The 17,461-nt window shown below is 43.9% G+C and overlaps 1 protein-coding gene across 1 annotated transcript in view; it reads left to right on the top strand.

Moving 5' to 3' along the window:
- The window catches only part of GABBR2 (gamma-aminobutyric acid type B receptor subunit 2), a 375,939-nt gene that overhangs the window by 146,077 nt on the left and 212,401 nt on the right, over positions 1 to 17,461 (top strand). The window contains exon 3 of the mRNA XM_003785363.2: positions 10,078 to 10,248. Coding sequence (XP_003785411.2) covers positions 10,078 to 10,248 — 171 coding nt within the window. The remainder of the gene's footprint in view (positions 1 to 10,077; positions 10,249 to 17,461) is intronic.

The following is a 17,461-nucleotide window of genomic DNA, read 5'->3' as shown; positions in this document are numbered from 1 at the left end:
CAGTATAATGCTTCCCTTGAAAATTGTTGCACGTTCCCAGGAAGTGGAAGGGGATGTTAAAAGCTGAACTGCCAAGCGTCGTTGGTGATGAACTTACATCCCTCATCGGCAGGAAGGAGAAAGAGCTGCTCCCCACATGGCTGCAGCCCAGGCTCTCTCGGACTAGAGAGATTTAAAACCTTATGGCGAGTCTCTGCACGATGCCCCAGAAGGCCTTTTGTTAGCGTGGGGCTTCCAGAAGAACCCACCCAAGCGCCCTTCTTTTCTCATTTTCCCTTCCTAACTGGAAATGTTTTGCAGCTGCTCTGCATCGCATTAATCTCACAGGGATCTATGTTGAGGGACTTTGTATCCAAAATGGTTTTCCACCAGGGCTTTGGGCACAGTGGTGACCTGGCGCAGACCTGAAGTGGACCCAAGTTCCCAATGCACACAGCCTGCTGCCTTTGTGTACATCCTGGCATGGGCCACAAACAGTGTTTTGTCAGAAGCTTCCTGAGAAAGTTGCATTCCATTCATCTCGGCTGAAAGGAACCGTAGATGACAAATACCTCCCTTATTTAATTACAGAAACAGTCAGCAAATCCATGGAAAGAGATTAAACCAGCAGACAAAAGAGCAAACCTCAATCATTTTCCCATCCCGTTGCATCTGGCCCGAGTACTTTACCTAGGACTTAGCAACTATGGCCACCCTCAGTTATACCTGCCACCTGAAAAGTGGTTTATTTCTGCAGAGAAGTTAAATCTAGATGCCCAAGACCAGGTAAAGAATGAATTGCATTTAGGTAAGAATTCATGGGTGGCTTGGAGTAATAAAGATCCTGAAGTTGGGGAGATGAACGTGTATTTATATTTTTTTGTCTAGGTTTATATCTGCAAAGAGAAGTGAAGCACAACGGCAATTATCTGAATAAATCAGATCAAATAAAACAGACATCCACACAAAACTAACAAACTCCTTAATTATTTTATTCAGTTGCTAGAGAGAGAAGCATAGGGGTTTGTGGTTGCAAGGAAACTTTGCAATTTTTTGTTTAATACATCACTTTGAGAGGTGATAAAAACAGATGCCTAGAAAAGGGAAATGGTTTGCCGTTGTTCTCTCTATAGGAGAGACAGGGGTAAGCCCAGGTGTCCCAGCTCCCTGAAGTGGCCTCATAGCTGTCTGAGCACCCCCCTTCTCTCTGCATTAGGGTGCCAACTCACAGCGCAGTATGCAGACCCTGAACCCTCACAAGACATTTCACAGGGGGTTGGAGCCTTCCACCTGGAGAGAGGTACTGTTGGGTTTCTTCCCATCCCACTGTGCTGCTTAAGTGTGGATTCGTTGGAATCTCCCAGGACGGAAATAGTGGAAACTTGCTATGTTTGAGAAAGCCTGGAATCCTAGAGTAAGTAGAATCCTTCTCGTTCTACCGGATCTCAGAAGGAGCTGGCCCTAGGTCAATGCCCCACCTTGCTTGAGGCCAAGAACTGGGTTGAAGGAAGAGAATCATCTTAAAGTCACCAAGTCCCTCATTTCCTATATTGGCTGTGCACAGTTTAGGTTACCTTTCTCGGCCACAGTTTTATTATAAGATGGATGATGATTCCTACCCCAGATCATATGTCTAAAAGTATCGATCACTGAGTCAGACGTGCTCACAAAAGCTTCCTTTAGGTGGTTCATACTGTGGTTGGCTGATTGGGCAGTTGGTTCCTTTCTCCATCCATTCATCAGTCCACCCATTGTCAACCAGATTTTGCTCTCAGGCATTTTAGAGAGTGGATTTGTCTCAGTGAGTGTAGGATAAGGGAATAAAAAAAAAAAATCTTGTCCCCCAGAAGGATTGAAGAGAATGGTTCAGTGCCAACAGTCTCTCCACAAGACCACTATCCACGACCTCTCTGGCAGTCATCATCACAGGAAGTGAGTGTAGTGAGCTTCTTGTACGTGTCGAGCTTCAGTCTATGAAGTTCATTCACATCCTGGCATCACCCCTCCAAAGCAGGCAGGACCGAGCTTATGATCTTGATTTTATAGATGAGAGGAGGTTAAGTGACTTGTTCAAGGTTGTACAGCTAGCTGAAGACAGGGCTTAGATTCACACCCAAGATCTCTGGAGTCCGCGGTTTGACTGGTTCTCAGCCTCTGCTCATCTTTATCAAGGCATCTCTGGGGTTCAGGTGAGGGGTGTGTATCATTTCTGAGGGGCTGTGGTTTTGAGGATGGACACAGTACGGCCTAACCATAGGGGTTCTGCTCTGTCATTTATCAGTTGCGTGATCTTAGGCAAGCTTCTTTTTTCTTTTTTGAACATAGCATAAAACTCACCATTTTAACCATTTTAAAGTGAACAAGTCAGGATCATTAAGTACATTCCAGTGTTGTCCAATCATCACCACCATCTAGACCCTTCTCATCACCCCAAAAGTTTTGTGTCCATTAAGCAGTCGCTACCCAGTCTCTCCTTCACCCTCGACTCCTCCCACCCCCATAACCACTAATCTGCTTGCTGGGGCAAGTTTTCTGATCTGTCAGGTGAGAATAATAACAGCATCCACTCCCTAGGGTTGTTGTGAGGAATAGATAGAATAGTAATTGGGAAACTCCTGCCACAGTGGGAGGTGTACAGAAGTATACACACTTTGTATACTATGATTATGCTGTGGGGTTTTAGATAAGACCATCTGGGCTACCTAGGATGAAAAACAAGACTGCTTCTCTTGCCTACGCCCTGGCTTTGAGATGACCACTCACAGTGTATAATGCTTTATGAACTGGGCCCTTGATACTGAGATTCTGGAAGATTGTACCACTCCCCAGGCCAGGTGGCCATGGTCATCGCAGGGGGAACCATCGGGTCCTGTGGCCTGGTCAGGGGCTGGGCAATACCTTGACACTATCACTATCAGAAGTATTCAGACTAATTCCTGGGGTGGGAGCAGAAGAGCCAGATGTGCTGAAGGGTACTCTGTGGGCCAAGCCATGCTCAAGGACTCTCAAGATAAAGAGAATACCTATTGTGACCCAGGTTCAGCCTGGCCACATACTGGGGACAAGGAGAGGCATGGGCTCAAAACGCCACTCTGTGCCCAGAGCTGGCCAGGAAGGGAGGAGATGGGCAATCATATAGACTCCCTTCTGGGGGCATGGTACCTAGCACCACCCCAGTAGAGAGCAGTTTGGTGGTACGTAATCACAAACCTTACACGCCTTCACACCAACTTGTGATTTAAATGGCACCCAAACAATACAAAAGAGAGTTCTAGGCCCTGCCACATAATTCGGTTGATTAATTCAGGGTAAATTTATTTGTGATTCTTCTAGCTGCACTCAGTAAAACATTTTCTGGCTTTCCTTTGAAAGTATTAAGACACAGAGAAGAAAATACAAACACATACACGTGCACAGAATCATTGACATTCTAGATGTCTGGAAGCTTCATTAATTATAAAATAGATGGATCGGGACTGAAAAAATTCTAAACTTTGCCTCATGGTACTCCAAACCTTGCTTCATAAAATAACAATTGTCCTGAAAATTCAAAGGCAGACTTTTTCCTCTGTCTTCTACTATCTGAGTTAGAGACTCAAGAGTTATATCAATCAAGAATTTGGATAACCATACCTCTGCCTCACAGTTGCTGATATCTGAGGCAACCAAATTACTTTTTTTCTCCTCATTCTCATCTATTTTTCTAAATTCAGAGACAGTTATAAATTCCTAGGGAAAAAAAGTAGAAAGGAAGAAGAGAGGTGGGCAGTAGATGCACATTGCTTTCTGGGAAGCCAAGACCTCCCAAGTGAAGTTTTGTAGGCAAGAGAGAGAAAGAAAAAAAACCCTTAGTAGCAGTGCATGCTGGGAATTAATGTGCCATGTTGATCCAGAGTAATATAATAGAAAATCATGTACTTAGGGTAAAAGATGATGTCACCTCATTAATGTAAATCAGCATAAGGTGAAAGCCTATCAGACACCCAAAGCTGACAGCTCAGATACTTATTCTCCAGTTTTCTGAGAAAGGTACTCAATTAACATGTAAATGAAAACAGGGCCAAGGGCAATCCACACATTGTGTCTCTTGATAAGCCCAGTCTGAAACAACTTGCCTTGCTTTTGAGGGTGAGTACCTTGAAAACACCTTTGATGAAGTACTTCAAAAATAATCAAAGGAGGACAATACTCAGAAGAAGTGGAGGAAGAGTCCACCTCTGAAATTGATCTATCATAGGATAAAGAAGAAAACATTCGCAAGATGTTTGGCACCCTCATTCATACACTATATAACAGTCTCCATGATTGACAGCCCGAGATGCGGGGTAAGGAAAGGGTACGATCATAGAGAACAAATAGGAAACTAAAAATGTCAAAGACCTTAAATCTGTCAAAGACTATAAAGCTTAAACTGAGGGTATTGAAAAGAGATTCGGCAACTCTCTGAACAAAGAGCCTGTGTGGCCAATATGTTTATGCACAGCTATTTAACCACAGGACAGCCGAAGAGGTGTAGAGCCAAATATAAGGAAATGCCACGTTATCTCTGAAAGTAACATTAGGAAGTCAGGTAATACCAAATACTAGCCAGGATGTGAAAAAACGAGAATGCTTATGCCCTACTGCTAGAACTGTGGATAATGCTGAAAATAGTGAATGTTAAAATGCACATGGCCTGTAATAGAATAGTTAGGCTAAAATAAGATGCCCTTCTAGAATGAAGAAGAAAAGGACCAAGAGGTGAAATCTGGAAAGAAAGTATGGCAGATGTGGATTTGGAGAATGAAGAGAAAATAGGTATTCCAGAGGAGAAACAAGAATATACAGGAATATGATATAAACATATTATACATAATAGATATACTATACATGTTATATTTATTATGTATATTTACAATTTAATAAATATAGCACATATAAATTTACTAAAATATATGTATATTACAAATACAAATAATATACTACATTTATTATGTAATTATATATAAACATTTAATATATTTAATATATAGTATTTTATATATATATATATAAAACATGTATTTTTTCTAAGTTGGAAGACTTGAGTATATAGCTCATGTATAAGGAGTATATAGGATTCCCTATATCTCAGATAAAACCAAGAGTACCACACTCAGATCTATCCTGGCCATTTTTTTTTTTTGTATTCCAAGAATAAAGAAAAATAAATCTCTCCGGTATCCAGGCAGAGGAAAACAGGTGCCTGCAAATGAACCACAACCAAGCTAGCCCCAGATTTTGCCCCTACATCACCTTGTGGTTTCAAAGGGGAGAAGTAGTAGCTCAAGAATTTTATACCCAGTCCAATTCTGCCAAGTTTCAAGGCAGCACAGGGCTATCCTCGGCAAGTCTGCAACCCTTTACCCCTCTACAGACTATTCAAAGGTTCTCCAGCATGCAGATACCTGAAGCAAGATGAATCCACACAGCCAGAGCAGAGTAGATTCAAAGTTGAGGACCAATGAGAACAAAAGGAAACTGAAAGGAAGTGTTAAAAAAAAGAGTAAGATGGCCAACGAGATGATAAATGCAAGACCAAGTATTTATTATAGCAGTAAACACACATATTTTAAAATTGCCCATGTGCTCTTTTCAAGAAATATATTTTAAAACAATTTTAGTAGAATATAAATAAAAGAGGATCAAAGCTATGACAGGCAAATGCAGGCACAAAATAAAGTAAGGGTTGCAGTGTTAACATCAAGCAAGATATAGTATAAAACAAAAAGCAATAAAATGACAGGTTTATTTTACCTTGATAAATATTTCAATCCTCCATTCAGTCTATGAATATCTATTAAGTGCCTGCTCTTTGCACTAGGGGAAGGTATACACTGCTGAAAAATAAAGATATAACGGTGATGAACATTTTTGCACAAAACAAAAAGTGTATAAAGTCAAACTGCTGAAACACGTGAAGAAATGGTCATAGCCGATAAAAGAAAAATTTCGCAAACCTCTCAGCCTTTGATGGATTGAGTAAACAAAAATATGAAGCATATCATAATATAATTTGTTTTAATATATCTATTATACATTAGTGGTCTAATAAGTCAATAGCTTACAACTTTTTTTTTTTCAGCCACCGTGGACCTTTTACAAAAGAAAATCTCAATAAATTCCAAAAGCAGACACCATACACAACAAATTCTCAAAATGATACAATAAAACTAGAAATAATAACAAAACTATAAATTAAATTTTAAATTTCTCGGGGCAGCACCTGTGGCTCAATGGGTAGGGGGCCAGCCCCATATACCGAGGGTGGTGGGTTTGAACCCGGCCCTGGCCAAACTGCAACAAAAAAATAGCCAGGTGTTGTGGTGGGTGTCTATAGTCCCAGCTACTCAGGAGGCTGAGGCAAGAGAATTGCCTAAGCCTAGGAGTTGGAGGTTGCTGTGAGCTGTGATGTGACAGTACTCTACAGAGGCGATAAACTGAGACTGTCTCTAAAAAAAATTTTTTTTTAAATTACTGGCTGAAACAAGTTCTTAGTTAGGAATTAACCTGAAGCTTCAATACAGTGTGTTCAGAAACAAAGTTGTGTGAAATAGGGTGGGAGAGCCCAAAGAGCTTGCTCTAGGCTCTAGTATGACTCTAGAGCCAGCAGCCCCAGTGCTGCCATACGAGGGGTTTTGCTGGGTGGGGAGAGAATGGGGAGTAGGTCAGAGGCAGCTGCACAGCCGTAAGGAGGAAGAAGTGCATTGGTGTTACAGTCCTTTAGCTATGGTGGAGATCTCCACATCCCCCCATTTCTAAGCATCAGTCTTGTATATTCATTCAAAATCAGAGGTGTTCAGCTGTGTCACTGGTTTTCAACCCTCCCTGAGCACCATAATCACTTGGAAAGTTTTTAACTAATACTGATGCTTGGGCTCTGTGCCCTGAGATTCTGATTCAGTTGGTTTGGAGGGAGACCAGGTCATCGGTATCTTTAAAAATCTCCCCCAAGTGACTCCTGTGTGCAGATAGGGTAGAGAAGCCCAGAGCTAAATGATTTCTCAGATTCCTCCTCATTCTGAAGTTCAGCAGTGCTGCTGGGCACCTGCGGTCTTTGCCCATGGAAGAAAGTTTTAGGAGGCTAAAGCCAGGGAAACAGTGATGCAAACCAATCTAATCAAAGTGTGCATTATCTCAAATGGTGCAGAAAATGTCAGTGCCAGTTAATATTTTGTACCCAACATGATTTAGACCTGGGGCACATATCGTACTCCAAGCCCATTGTAAACACAATGGGCCATTTATTCACTGAACAGTAACCACTGTAATTACCTACAGGGCAAACATATGAGGTTGTTCAAGCAACAATTAATTGTGGACCTGGAACTAATGGAACAATAACAGTAAAGTAGCAACTGGAGTGTGATTCAGAAATGACATCAGAAAACCAATATTTTCCAAATTGTATTTGATAAGCGTTTTTGGGGATGTGATGGCATATGTAATGTTCCAGGTCCTCGAATAGTTGCTCCCGGACTTCTCTTATAGCTCCTTCTTATACTGATGAGCCTTGCAGTGTTGTTTTAATCTTGAGAGAAGAATCATGGACACTGGGTTTGAGGGAACTGTTGGGAGGTTCTATTTCTTGCGCTCACTATGAGACCTAAGTATCATCTGTAGGCAGGTGTGCAGCCTTTGTTTGGATGGTACGATTCTCTTTGTGAATCTGATGGAAGTTATAGATTCCGTTTTTAGAAAAGTACGCATGCCTTTACATACATACATGCCGATGCAAATCTGTTCCTACACTTTTCAGGAAGTTTACAAATACCCTGAAGCCCATCTGTTTTCACTAAGATTTGGTGCAACCCCCATGTGCACACCTTCTTGACCCTTACCAGATTTAGAGTGCCCTTGTCCTTGGAGATCTTAGAAGTTGGTTTCTACACATGCTCTCTAGCTCCAGGTAACAGCCGATGGGACTATTGTGTTATCAGCTCTAACAGGAAACACAGGGATCCTAGGTAGTGGCTGTCTACCCTCCAAACCAGCCCAGGAAATAGGACAAAGCCCTACCGCTCCCGCCAAGTCTCAGCGCTGCCTGGGGTGACAGAAGCAGCAGTAAAATATCTTTATCTGGGGCCCCCAGGGGCTGGATGTTATTTCCTGAATGCTTCCTTGGACCCCGGTATGTATCAAATCTGGGGCTGCTGGTGGGACAAGGAAGGGTTTGGGGAGACAGCCGGTGGCAGCAAAGACTGAGCTTGTTTCTGCTACGTCCTCTCAGGATCAAAGATGTAAATGAAATAAATGAAGGGAAGGAGGAAGAATGGACAGACAGACTTAAAGAAAAAAATTTGATGGATTCAATCACATTTGAAAAACACACTTCTACATGGCACAAGGCACTATACACAACATCAAAGGCAAAGTACAAACTGGGGGGAAATTAACAACTTCTACCACAAAGAGCTAAGTTCTGTAACATGAAAAAGGTCACTTCTACGAACTGATGAAGAAGACTAAGAGTTGAACTGTCAACTGGGAAGGGGACAAAGGATGTGGACAGTCTCCAGACAGGAACTCCCAACTGCTCTAAACATAGGAAGAGATATCCAGCTTCACTCGAAGTAAGATAAATGCAAATTAGAGCTACAACATGATACTATTTTTTTTTCACCATCACACTGCAAAGACCAAAATATTTCATAACCATTTTCTGTGGATGAGGTTGAGGGAAAAGAGAGTAGAGATCAGAGGAAATTTGGAAGAGGTGACTTTTAAGCTGGGCCTCGTAGGACAGATAAAATCCAACTTAACAGCTCACTAGCACTTAACAATAAAAGAATAATAAAGAGAAAGATAGACAGATTTGACTACAAAGTGTAAATTAAAATACATACACAGAATATAAAGGGAAACAAACTGAGATATTTGCAGCAACTATCATAGCCTGAGTTTGAACACTATACATAAAGAAATCGTCATCGAATTTAATAAGAAAAACACTAGAATACTACCCAAAAAATAAACAAAGAACATGAAAAAGTAACTTCTAAAATGGGACATACTACAAGTTAATGATGACCACGTGGAAAAAGGTACATTGTGTATAACTATGAATACAACATGATTCAGGGGTTTTTTTAGTGACAAATAGTTGTAAAATTAGATAGAAAAGATATTTTATTCCTTTTATTGATAGGAATGTGGTAAAATTGGCCCTCTAGTTATACCTGGCTAGCAGATGTAAAGTGATAAAAGTCCTTTCTAGAAATAAATATCAAATCTTTACAGGCTCAGATTCATTATCTGAGAAATTTTATATCACAGACTCTTTTCTATGGGAATATAGGGGGCAAATGTTATGCCTGGGCCAGAGGTGGTGGCTCAGGGAGGCCAAGATGGGAGGATTGCTGGAGCTCAGGAATTCGAGACCAGCCTGAGCTAGAGGGAGAGCCTATCTCTACTAAAAATAGAAAAATTAGCTGAGCATCAATGGCAGGTACCTATAGTCTTAACTGCTTGGGAGGCTGAGGCAGGAGGATTGCCTGAACCCAGGAGTCTGAGGTTACTGTGAGCTAGGCTGAGGCAATGACACTCTAGGCCAGGTTACAAAGTGAGGCTCTGTCTAAAAAAAAAAAAATGCTATGCACAAAGATGCCTGTAGAATAATATGACAATAATGGCAAATTAGAAACAACCTAAATGCCCCCAAATTAGAGATGATCCAGTAAGTTTTGGTGTGTTCATATGCTAGAATTTAACAGGATAGTTAGATGCTTACAGGATAATGTCATGTGGGGAATAAACCGTTCAATTGTGTATGCAAAATGATATCAAAACTATCTGCTTTTTAAGTCCAATCATTGGGCATAGAAACCGACTGGAAAGGAATAGACTATAGTATTAATAGTGGTTCTTTGGTGAAGGGTGGAGCAGTGGCTAATTTTTTCCTTCTCTCTCCTTATTTTTCATTTTATCCTTCTCCTCTATTGTGATTATGATGATGACTTTTACAATAAAAGGTTGAAACATATCTTTTCCCATGTGTTTGTGTTTCTCTGTTCAGTGAGGGGAGGTGCCAGGTCACAGCTGCGAGGCTCACTCACGAAGTGTCTCTCTTTTGTCTTTCAGCTTTCCTTCGCTGCAACCACGCCTGTTCTAGCTGATAAGAAAAAATACCCTTATTTCTTTCGGACTGTCCCATCAGATAACGCGGTGAACCCAGCCATCCTCAAGTTGCTGAAGCACTACCAGTGGAAGCGCGTGGGCACGCTGACGCAGGACGTGCAGAGGTTCTCCGAGGTACTCGGCTTGGGACACGGTCCCACTCACTGCTAGCTGCTGTCATGGCCTACCAAGGGGCAATGTGGCTTAATCGGGGTGGGCAATATCACCAGGCTTTTACGCACACTTTTACTAGCAAGACCAAAGCTGTTTCATCATGGACGAAATAGAGCTGGTAGCTAAGGAATCTGAGCATGTGGGGATTGTTGAAAACTTCCACTCTAGATGGCTCAGGAGTGAAGCTCCCCTTTCTCTCATTGTCCCTTTCAGCTACATCATGTGGCTCATTCCCCTGATGCCCCTGTAGACTTGTTGTTCTTGTTACTGGTCCCATAGTGACCACCTAAAATCATAAACTACTGCCAAGGAGTGTTCTCCTGTTAGGAATGTTTGTGACTCAGAACAAGGACCCCACTGTCACCTTGGATTGGGTGGGTTTGGGGATTTTTGTTTGTTTTTAGTGACTTACAAGCACACATTGATACACTTAGGGGTTGGCTATTTTGTTTTGTGTTTTTGTGCAAAAAGAAAATATGTATAGTAAAAAAGAAAGTGTTGCTTTGTCCCAATACCCTGAAATCCCACTTTCTCTCTGCAAGGTAACCCCTCTTTTCAGTTGGGTGTTCTGCCTAGAACTTTTTCAGTATATTTGTTTTAAATTCAAATGACTTCATATTACTTATTTTGCTTTTTTCATTTAGATCTTAGAGCTCTTGATTGGCTCCACGTTATAATGGGACAAGGTGCTCTGTCAAATGGATGTATCACGACTTACTACAGATATTTACAGCTTTTTGATACCACAACCAACATTCTCATGCCCAAATGTGCCCCTTGATGATAGATTTCAGAAGTGGAATTTCTGGGCCCTTTAAGATTTTGAGAGGAACTGACCTCTAAAAAGTCTGTTTCATTTTCTAGTACCACTAATAGCTTTTGAAAATTCCCTTTTCCACACATTATTACTAACACATTTTTAAAAGGTTATCCCCACTCAGACAAGTGCAAAATTGTCTCTTTCCGTCTTTGCCATTTGCTTTGTATCTCGAGCTTACCTTCGGGCCCGCCGTATTTGTAGCTTTCAACAACACAAGTCAGGTGCCCTTAGCAGCCCAAGAGAAACACACTGTTGGCTGTGTGGGGAATCTCCACGTGGAAATGGGGCATGCAGACAAACCTCATGGAAGAGGTGGAGGAGGGCACACCCCCGTCCTGCCACAGGCCTGGGAAGGGGGAGGGATGGGCAGGGGTGGCCAGAGAAAGGCGGGAGCAGAGCAGAGCTGGTTTCTTCTTCAGCTTCTTCTCCATCTCTCCCATAAGAAGGAGAGACCCTGTCCTTCTGCATTGGCTGTGTGACCTTGGAGAAGTCACTTCCCTTCTCTGAGCTTTAGTGTCCTCCCTTGTAAAATGAGGTTAATAACCTTTGCACGCCTCCCTGCAGGGTTTTTACCAACATCCAATGAGTAATGGATTTGAAAGAGCTTTGTAAACTTGGTAGCTTATCCGCAGAAAAGGCCGGTTTTAGAGGAGCTTGAGGAGCTTGAGAAGCAGGAGTGTTTGGCCTCACAGCCTGTGGTTATCCAAACAAGGCAAGTTTTTCCCAGGCAAGGCTGCTCCTCATGTTCCCACCTCTCAGTTTCTCAGCCCCTCATAGGAGGCACAAAGGGAACTTGACCTCCAGTGGGGGTGACTCACTGCCAAACACTGAAGAGGCTTTTGCTGGAAGACAGACCTTTAGAGAGCAGCGATAAATGTTCAGAATGAGTGTGAAACAGGTCAGTGGTGGAGGATGGGGAGGGCCAGTCCCATGGCCCAATTATCGCCAGAGCCTGCAGCGATTTGGAGGAAACAGCTTTTTTCTAATAGCATCTTTGGCTGTCAGAGCCTGAAGGACCCTTAGAGACACCCCCCACCCCAACCTCCTCATTTTGTAGAAGTGGAAACTGAGGCCAAGAGAGGAGTAGGGCCAAAGTTCAAGGTTTCAGAGCACCTCTGAAGTCATGAAATATTGTTCACAGAAAAGTCAGGGCTAAGTTCTGGGGCCCTGACCCTGATTTCAGATTTCCCCTCACTCCTTTCTTCCATCCATAACTCCCTGGGGTCACATGGGAACTACCTGCATGTACCCTCTGAAAATCCCACCAGACTTGGTCTAAAGAGAATAATTTATCAGCCCTGGCATTGGCTGAGTGCTTTATACATTTCTAACCACTCTCATAGCCAGCTGCCCTGTAGGGAGAGGTGATGGTTCCCATTTTGCAGATGAGGAAACTGAAGCTAGCAGAGGGTGGATGGCTTCATGTCCCAGGGCACATTCTGGTAAAGAGCCTAGCCAGGGTTGGGCTGACCCTCTGGACTGTTGGTTAGTACAACCCTTTTGCTGGGTCAGGTGTGAACAGTTTAGTACCGTATCTGCATCCGGTGGTAGGGCCCTCGGCCGGGTATTCAGGGCATCTCAGTGGGAAACCTCTTTTCTTGAGGACAGGATGCTGCTTGGTGGTGTTGCTGGCAAGGACCCCTCTTGATTTAAATTTCTCAGCCCAGCTGACTCCTCTCTGTGCCCAAGGGCTTTGGCATCTCTTTCCCGATGTCTGGACTGCATCACTGGAGTGCAGGCCCTGGAAAGCCGCCAGAGGCTAACAGCTTTTCATGAGTGCAAGGGAAACTAGATTCCTTTTATGAAACTGGTCAATCAGCAGCATCAGGCTCTTCTGTTCCGGACTGGTGTGCTGGAAGGAATGTCAAAGGAAAGCAATCCTGAAGTTGGAGTTGCGATGGAGGCACATAACCCCACAGTACTTAGTACCAGCTGCTCCTTCAAGCCCCCACCCCCTGAGATTAAGGTTAGCACACACTGACCCAGAAGCAGCCCAGGATGTGGATCAGATGTGCTGACCTCTAGGCTCAGTTTTGCCATGCAATGAATGGATGATCCCAGGCAGTTTACTTCACTGTGCTGACTCCAGGATGTATCAGACCTAGAGTAGCTGCTGGGACAAACAGGGATCCATGGACAGAGCTGATGGCTGAAAGATCAAGCTTGCTGCAGCCATGCCTTCTCTGGATCAAACATTAAAAGTAAGGTGAAAGCCCATGGTGCCAGATGGACTGATCTCTAAGCCCACCTTTGCTAAGTGATGGCTGTGTGATCTTAGGCCTCAAAAGGATCCAGTTTTCTCCTCTGTAAAGTGGGTATATTTATCCCTCCCTACAGGGACCAGGGGATGAGCTGGTTAGATGAGAAAACGTAAGTGAAAGACCTGTGCAGAGTCGGAGCTCACTCTGGCCATCCAATCACTCAGAAAGTAATCCTGTGCCCTCCTGTGTGCCCCAGGCTGTGATGGGCCCCGTGCACAGCAGACAAGAGATCAGAGCCATGGCCTCGGGGTGAGGCAGCCTCAGGCTTCCTGAAGTGGGCTCTCAGCTTCAGCTGCTTGGTAGAATCACCAGGGAATTTTGTTTTTATTTTGTTTTAATACAAAACAAACTTTAAATTCTCTAAGTCGGATTGTTTTCTTTTCCTTTCCTTCACTTAAAAAAATTTTTATTTATTAATTTATTGGTTTATTGATTGAAACAGAGTCTCACTCCATTGCCTTGGTAGAGTGCTGCTTTGGTGTCATAGCTGATAGCATAACTCAAACTCTTGGGTTCAAGTGATCCTCTCGCTTCAGCCTCTGGAGTACCTGGGACTACAGGTGCCCACCACAATGCCCAGCTACTTTCCTTCACTTTTAGCAGCTTTATTGAAATACATACTGTACAGTTCATATGTTGTTAGTATACAGATCAATTACTGTTAATGAATTTACACGGTTGTGTAACTATCACTACAAGCCAGTTTAGAACATGCCCAGGGGCTCCAAAAACTCCTTTGCATCTGTCCACTTGTAGTCAGTCCCAGCCTCCCAGCTCCAGGTATAGTTTTGCCTTTTCTGGAAATTTCACATAGTAGGACTACATAACACATCGTCTTTTGTGCCTCACTTCTTTCCCTTAACACAGTACCTTTGAGGGCCATTGCACTGTGGTATTATGAGTAGTTTGTGTCTTTTTACTGCTGAGTAGTATTCCCCTGTGTGGGTAGAGCACCTGTCAGAGTCACCTAGAGATCTTTAAAAATCCTTATGTCCAGGCGGCCCCTGTGGCTCAGTGGGTAGGGCGCTGGCCCCATATACCAAGGGTGGAGGGTTTGAACGCGACCCTGGCCAAACTGCAACAACAACAACAACAAAAATAACCAGTGTTCTGGCGGGCACCTATAGTCTCAGCTACTTGGGAGGCTGATGCAAGAGAATTGCCTAAGCCTAGGAGCTGGAGGTTGCTATGAGCTGCGATGCCATGGCATTCTATCAAGGACGATAAAGTGAGACTATGTCTCTAAAAAAAAAAACAATCCTGATGCCCAGGCCACCCCCAGAAGAATCACATTCAAGGTCCCTGGCACAAGTGCCCTTCTGAGCTTTCCATTGGCTTCAGCATGCAGTTGGTGTCAGCGGGGCCTGTCCTACATCACTGGCTCAGAGTGGTGCTCTCTCCCATGGTGGAAGCCCTTAGGGCTTAAAGTAGCCTGGGTCTACCTGGTGGCTCTCAGCAGGCCTGGTGAGTGAGGGGCAGGAGGGAGAAGGTGGAGAGAGGCCTCGAGTCAGCACTGGGCCTCACCAAGTATGAGACAATGGTAGGGGTGCTGATGAGTGGGGGCTACGCTGAGAGGGTGGTCCACTTGGTCTGGGATGGAGAGGGATGGCCAGGCAGGTGGCTGTTGGTCTTGAGGAAGTATGCCTGTGTCTGGAAGGCTCTGAAAATTGAGGGGTTGAAGCTAGGGAGACTGGGGGGATGGAAGGCTGTGAGGGGGGGAGGTAAGGACCAAGGAGTCAGACCCTAGCTGAGGAGGGAGGCAGGAGAAGGGTGGAGACGAAGGCAGCAAGCAGGGTGTGCCAGGAGTACGGCAGAGAGTGTGGCAGGCTGCTGGGGCCTCTCCCTGCTCTGGGTCAGGATCTACTACTCACCCACTCTCATTAGGTGGTGCTTTTGGATGCGCTAACCAGTGTCCTTAGACAAATCATTCACTATCATGTGTAAGATAAGAGAGTTGGCCAGCTGACTCCTCAAGCTCTCCTAGCTTGAGGGATTTTTGGTTCTAGGATGAGAGAAAGCTTGCAGAGACCATTGACCCTGGCCTTGCTGCTCCTAAGACATGGCCATGAGATTTGCTTAGCCACTTTTGCCTCTGTTTTGTTTTGGTTTTTGAAAAGATTTTATTTTTTAGAAGAGTTTTATATTCATAGCAACATTGAGAGGAAGGCACAGAGATTTCCCATATGTCCCCGGCCCCCATACGTGCACAGCCTCCCCATCGTTATCTACAGCCCCAGCAGGGGTGTGCGGGTGTTACAGCTGAGGGGACCTGTGCTGACACATCCTGAGTGCCATAGAGTTGGTTGTTGGTGCTGTATAGCCTGCGGTTTGGGACAGGTGCATAACGACGCGTATTCATCATGCCGCATCATATAGACGTTTTCACTGCCCGAACATCCTGCCTTTTTACTGTTCTCCACAGTGTTGTCTTTCCCGTAATCTTGTATATTTGGAGTTCTACTGACTGCAGCCTTTTCAGACTGGCTTCTTTCACTTAGTTAATAAGCATTTAACTTTCCTCCAGGTCTTTTCACAGCGTGATAGCTTCTTTCTTTTCAGCACTAAATAATACAGTCCTCCCGCAGTACCCATGGGGGATTTGTTCCAGGACCCCCAAGGATACCAAAATCCTCATCCAGATGCCTTGAATGAAAATGGCATAATATTTACAGATAACCTATGCAATTCTCCCATATACTTTAATTCATCTGTAGGTTGCTTCTAATACCGCATACATTCTGAATGATATATAAATAGTTGTTATATTGTATTTCTTATATTTTTATTTATATTACTTTTTACTTTTCTATTTTTGTTGTTTTTGTCCAAATATTTTCAATCTGTGGTTGGTTGAATCCGAGAATGCAGAACTCATGAATGTGAAGGATCAGCTGCATTCACTGACTGGATATACCACAGTTTCTTTATCCATTTACCTACTTGAAGGACATCTTGGTGGCTTCTAAGTTTTGGCAATTGTGAAAAAACTACTCTAAACATCTGTGTGCAGGTTTGCGTTGCATAAAATTTCAAGTCCTTTGGATAAATACATGTACCAAGGATCTTGATGACTGGATTATATGCTGAGAGTATGTATAATTTTGTAAGAAAATGCCAAATTGTCTTCCAAAGCGGCTGTATCACTTTGTATTCCCACCAGAGACAGATGAGAGTTCCAGTTACTCCCTGTCCTTGCCAGCGTTTGGTGTTGTCAGTGTTTTGGAGTTAGGCCATTCTGACAGATGTGTAGTGGTATCCCGTTGTTTAATTTGCATTTTCCTGATGACATACCATGTGGAGCATCTCTTTATATGCTGATTTGCCATCTTCTTTTTCCATTTTGAGTATGGGCATAATGATAGTACTTACCTCTTAGGTTTTTGGAGAAGATTAAATGTGTTAGGATACTTAAAGGGCTAAGAAAAGTGCTTGGCTTGTCATAAGGACCATGCAGAGGGTAGCTGTTATTTTTATTACCCTCTAGAATCTGGCTCCTTAGCTCATGGCTGGCCCCCATCCAGGAACCCTGCTGTGTGGCTGAGTTTCTATGCCTGACGTGAGCTTCACTACCCTTCCTTCCTGTCCCTCCCAGACAGGCTCCAAGATTCCCTACCTAGTCGGTGGCCCTCAGCAGTCTCAAGGCTTCTGGGGCTGACCTTTCTATACCGGTAGCCTCCTTCAAGTGGCAGGACCCACTGAGGCCCTTGATCTGCTTGAGACCAAAAGGTCACCATCTGGAAAGCTTCCTCTTCAAAGCCCCTGCCCTTTCTGGCTCTCCAGGGCCCTGCCTGGCTCTTTGAAACCTTTTCCTCTTGCCAAGTTGCCATCTGCCCCACCAAAGGGGTCTGTGGAACTCCTCTAAAGTTACTGCTTTAGAGGGTAGTCATGCCTGCAGCAGAGGATAGGGAGAGCCCAAGGTTGCCTCTGACCCGGAAGCCACCCTTGGTAGACTGATCGGTTGTTCCCTGCCGCTCTTAGCAGGAATGAGCTGGCAGCATGGCTCAAGAGACCCTTCACAGTCCTTCTCTGTCCCGCCTCTAGTTAATATCCCCCATGCCACATCTCCGTGCTGGCTTCTCTTTCAGTAGAAACA

This window comes from Otolemur garnettii, unplaced genomic scaffold (assembly GCF_000181295.1).
Source record: "Otolemur garnettii isolate 467f Iridium unplaced genomic scaffold, OtoGar3 scaffold00014, whole genome shotgun sequence".
NCBI lineage: Eukaryota > Metazoa > Chordata > Mammalia > Primates > Galagidae > Otolemur > Otolemur garnettii.
The sequence above is the reverse complement of the archived record's forward strand: the minus strand, read 5'-3'. Positions and strand labels throughout refer to the sequence as shown.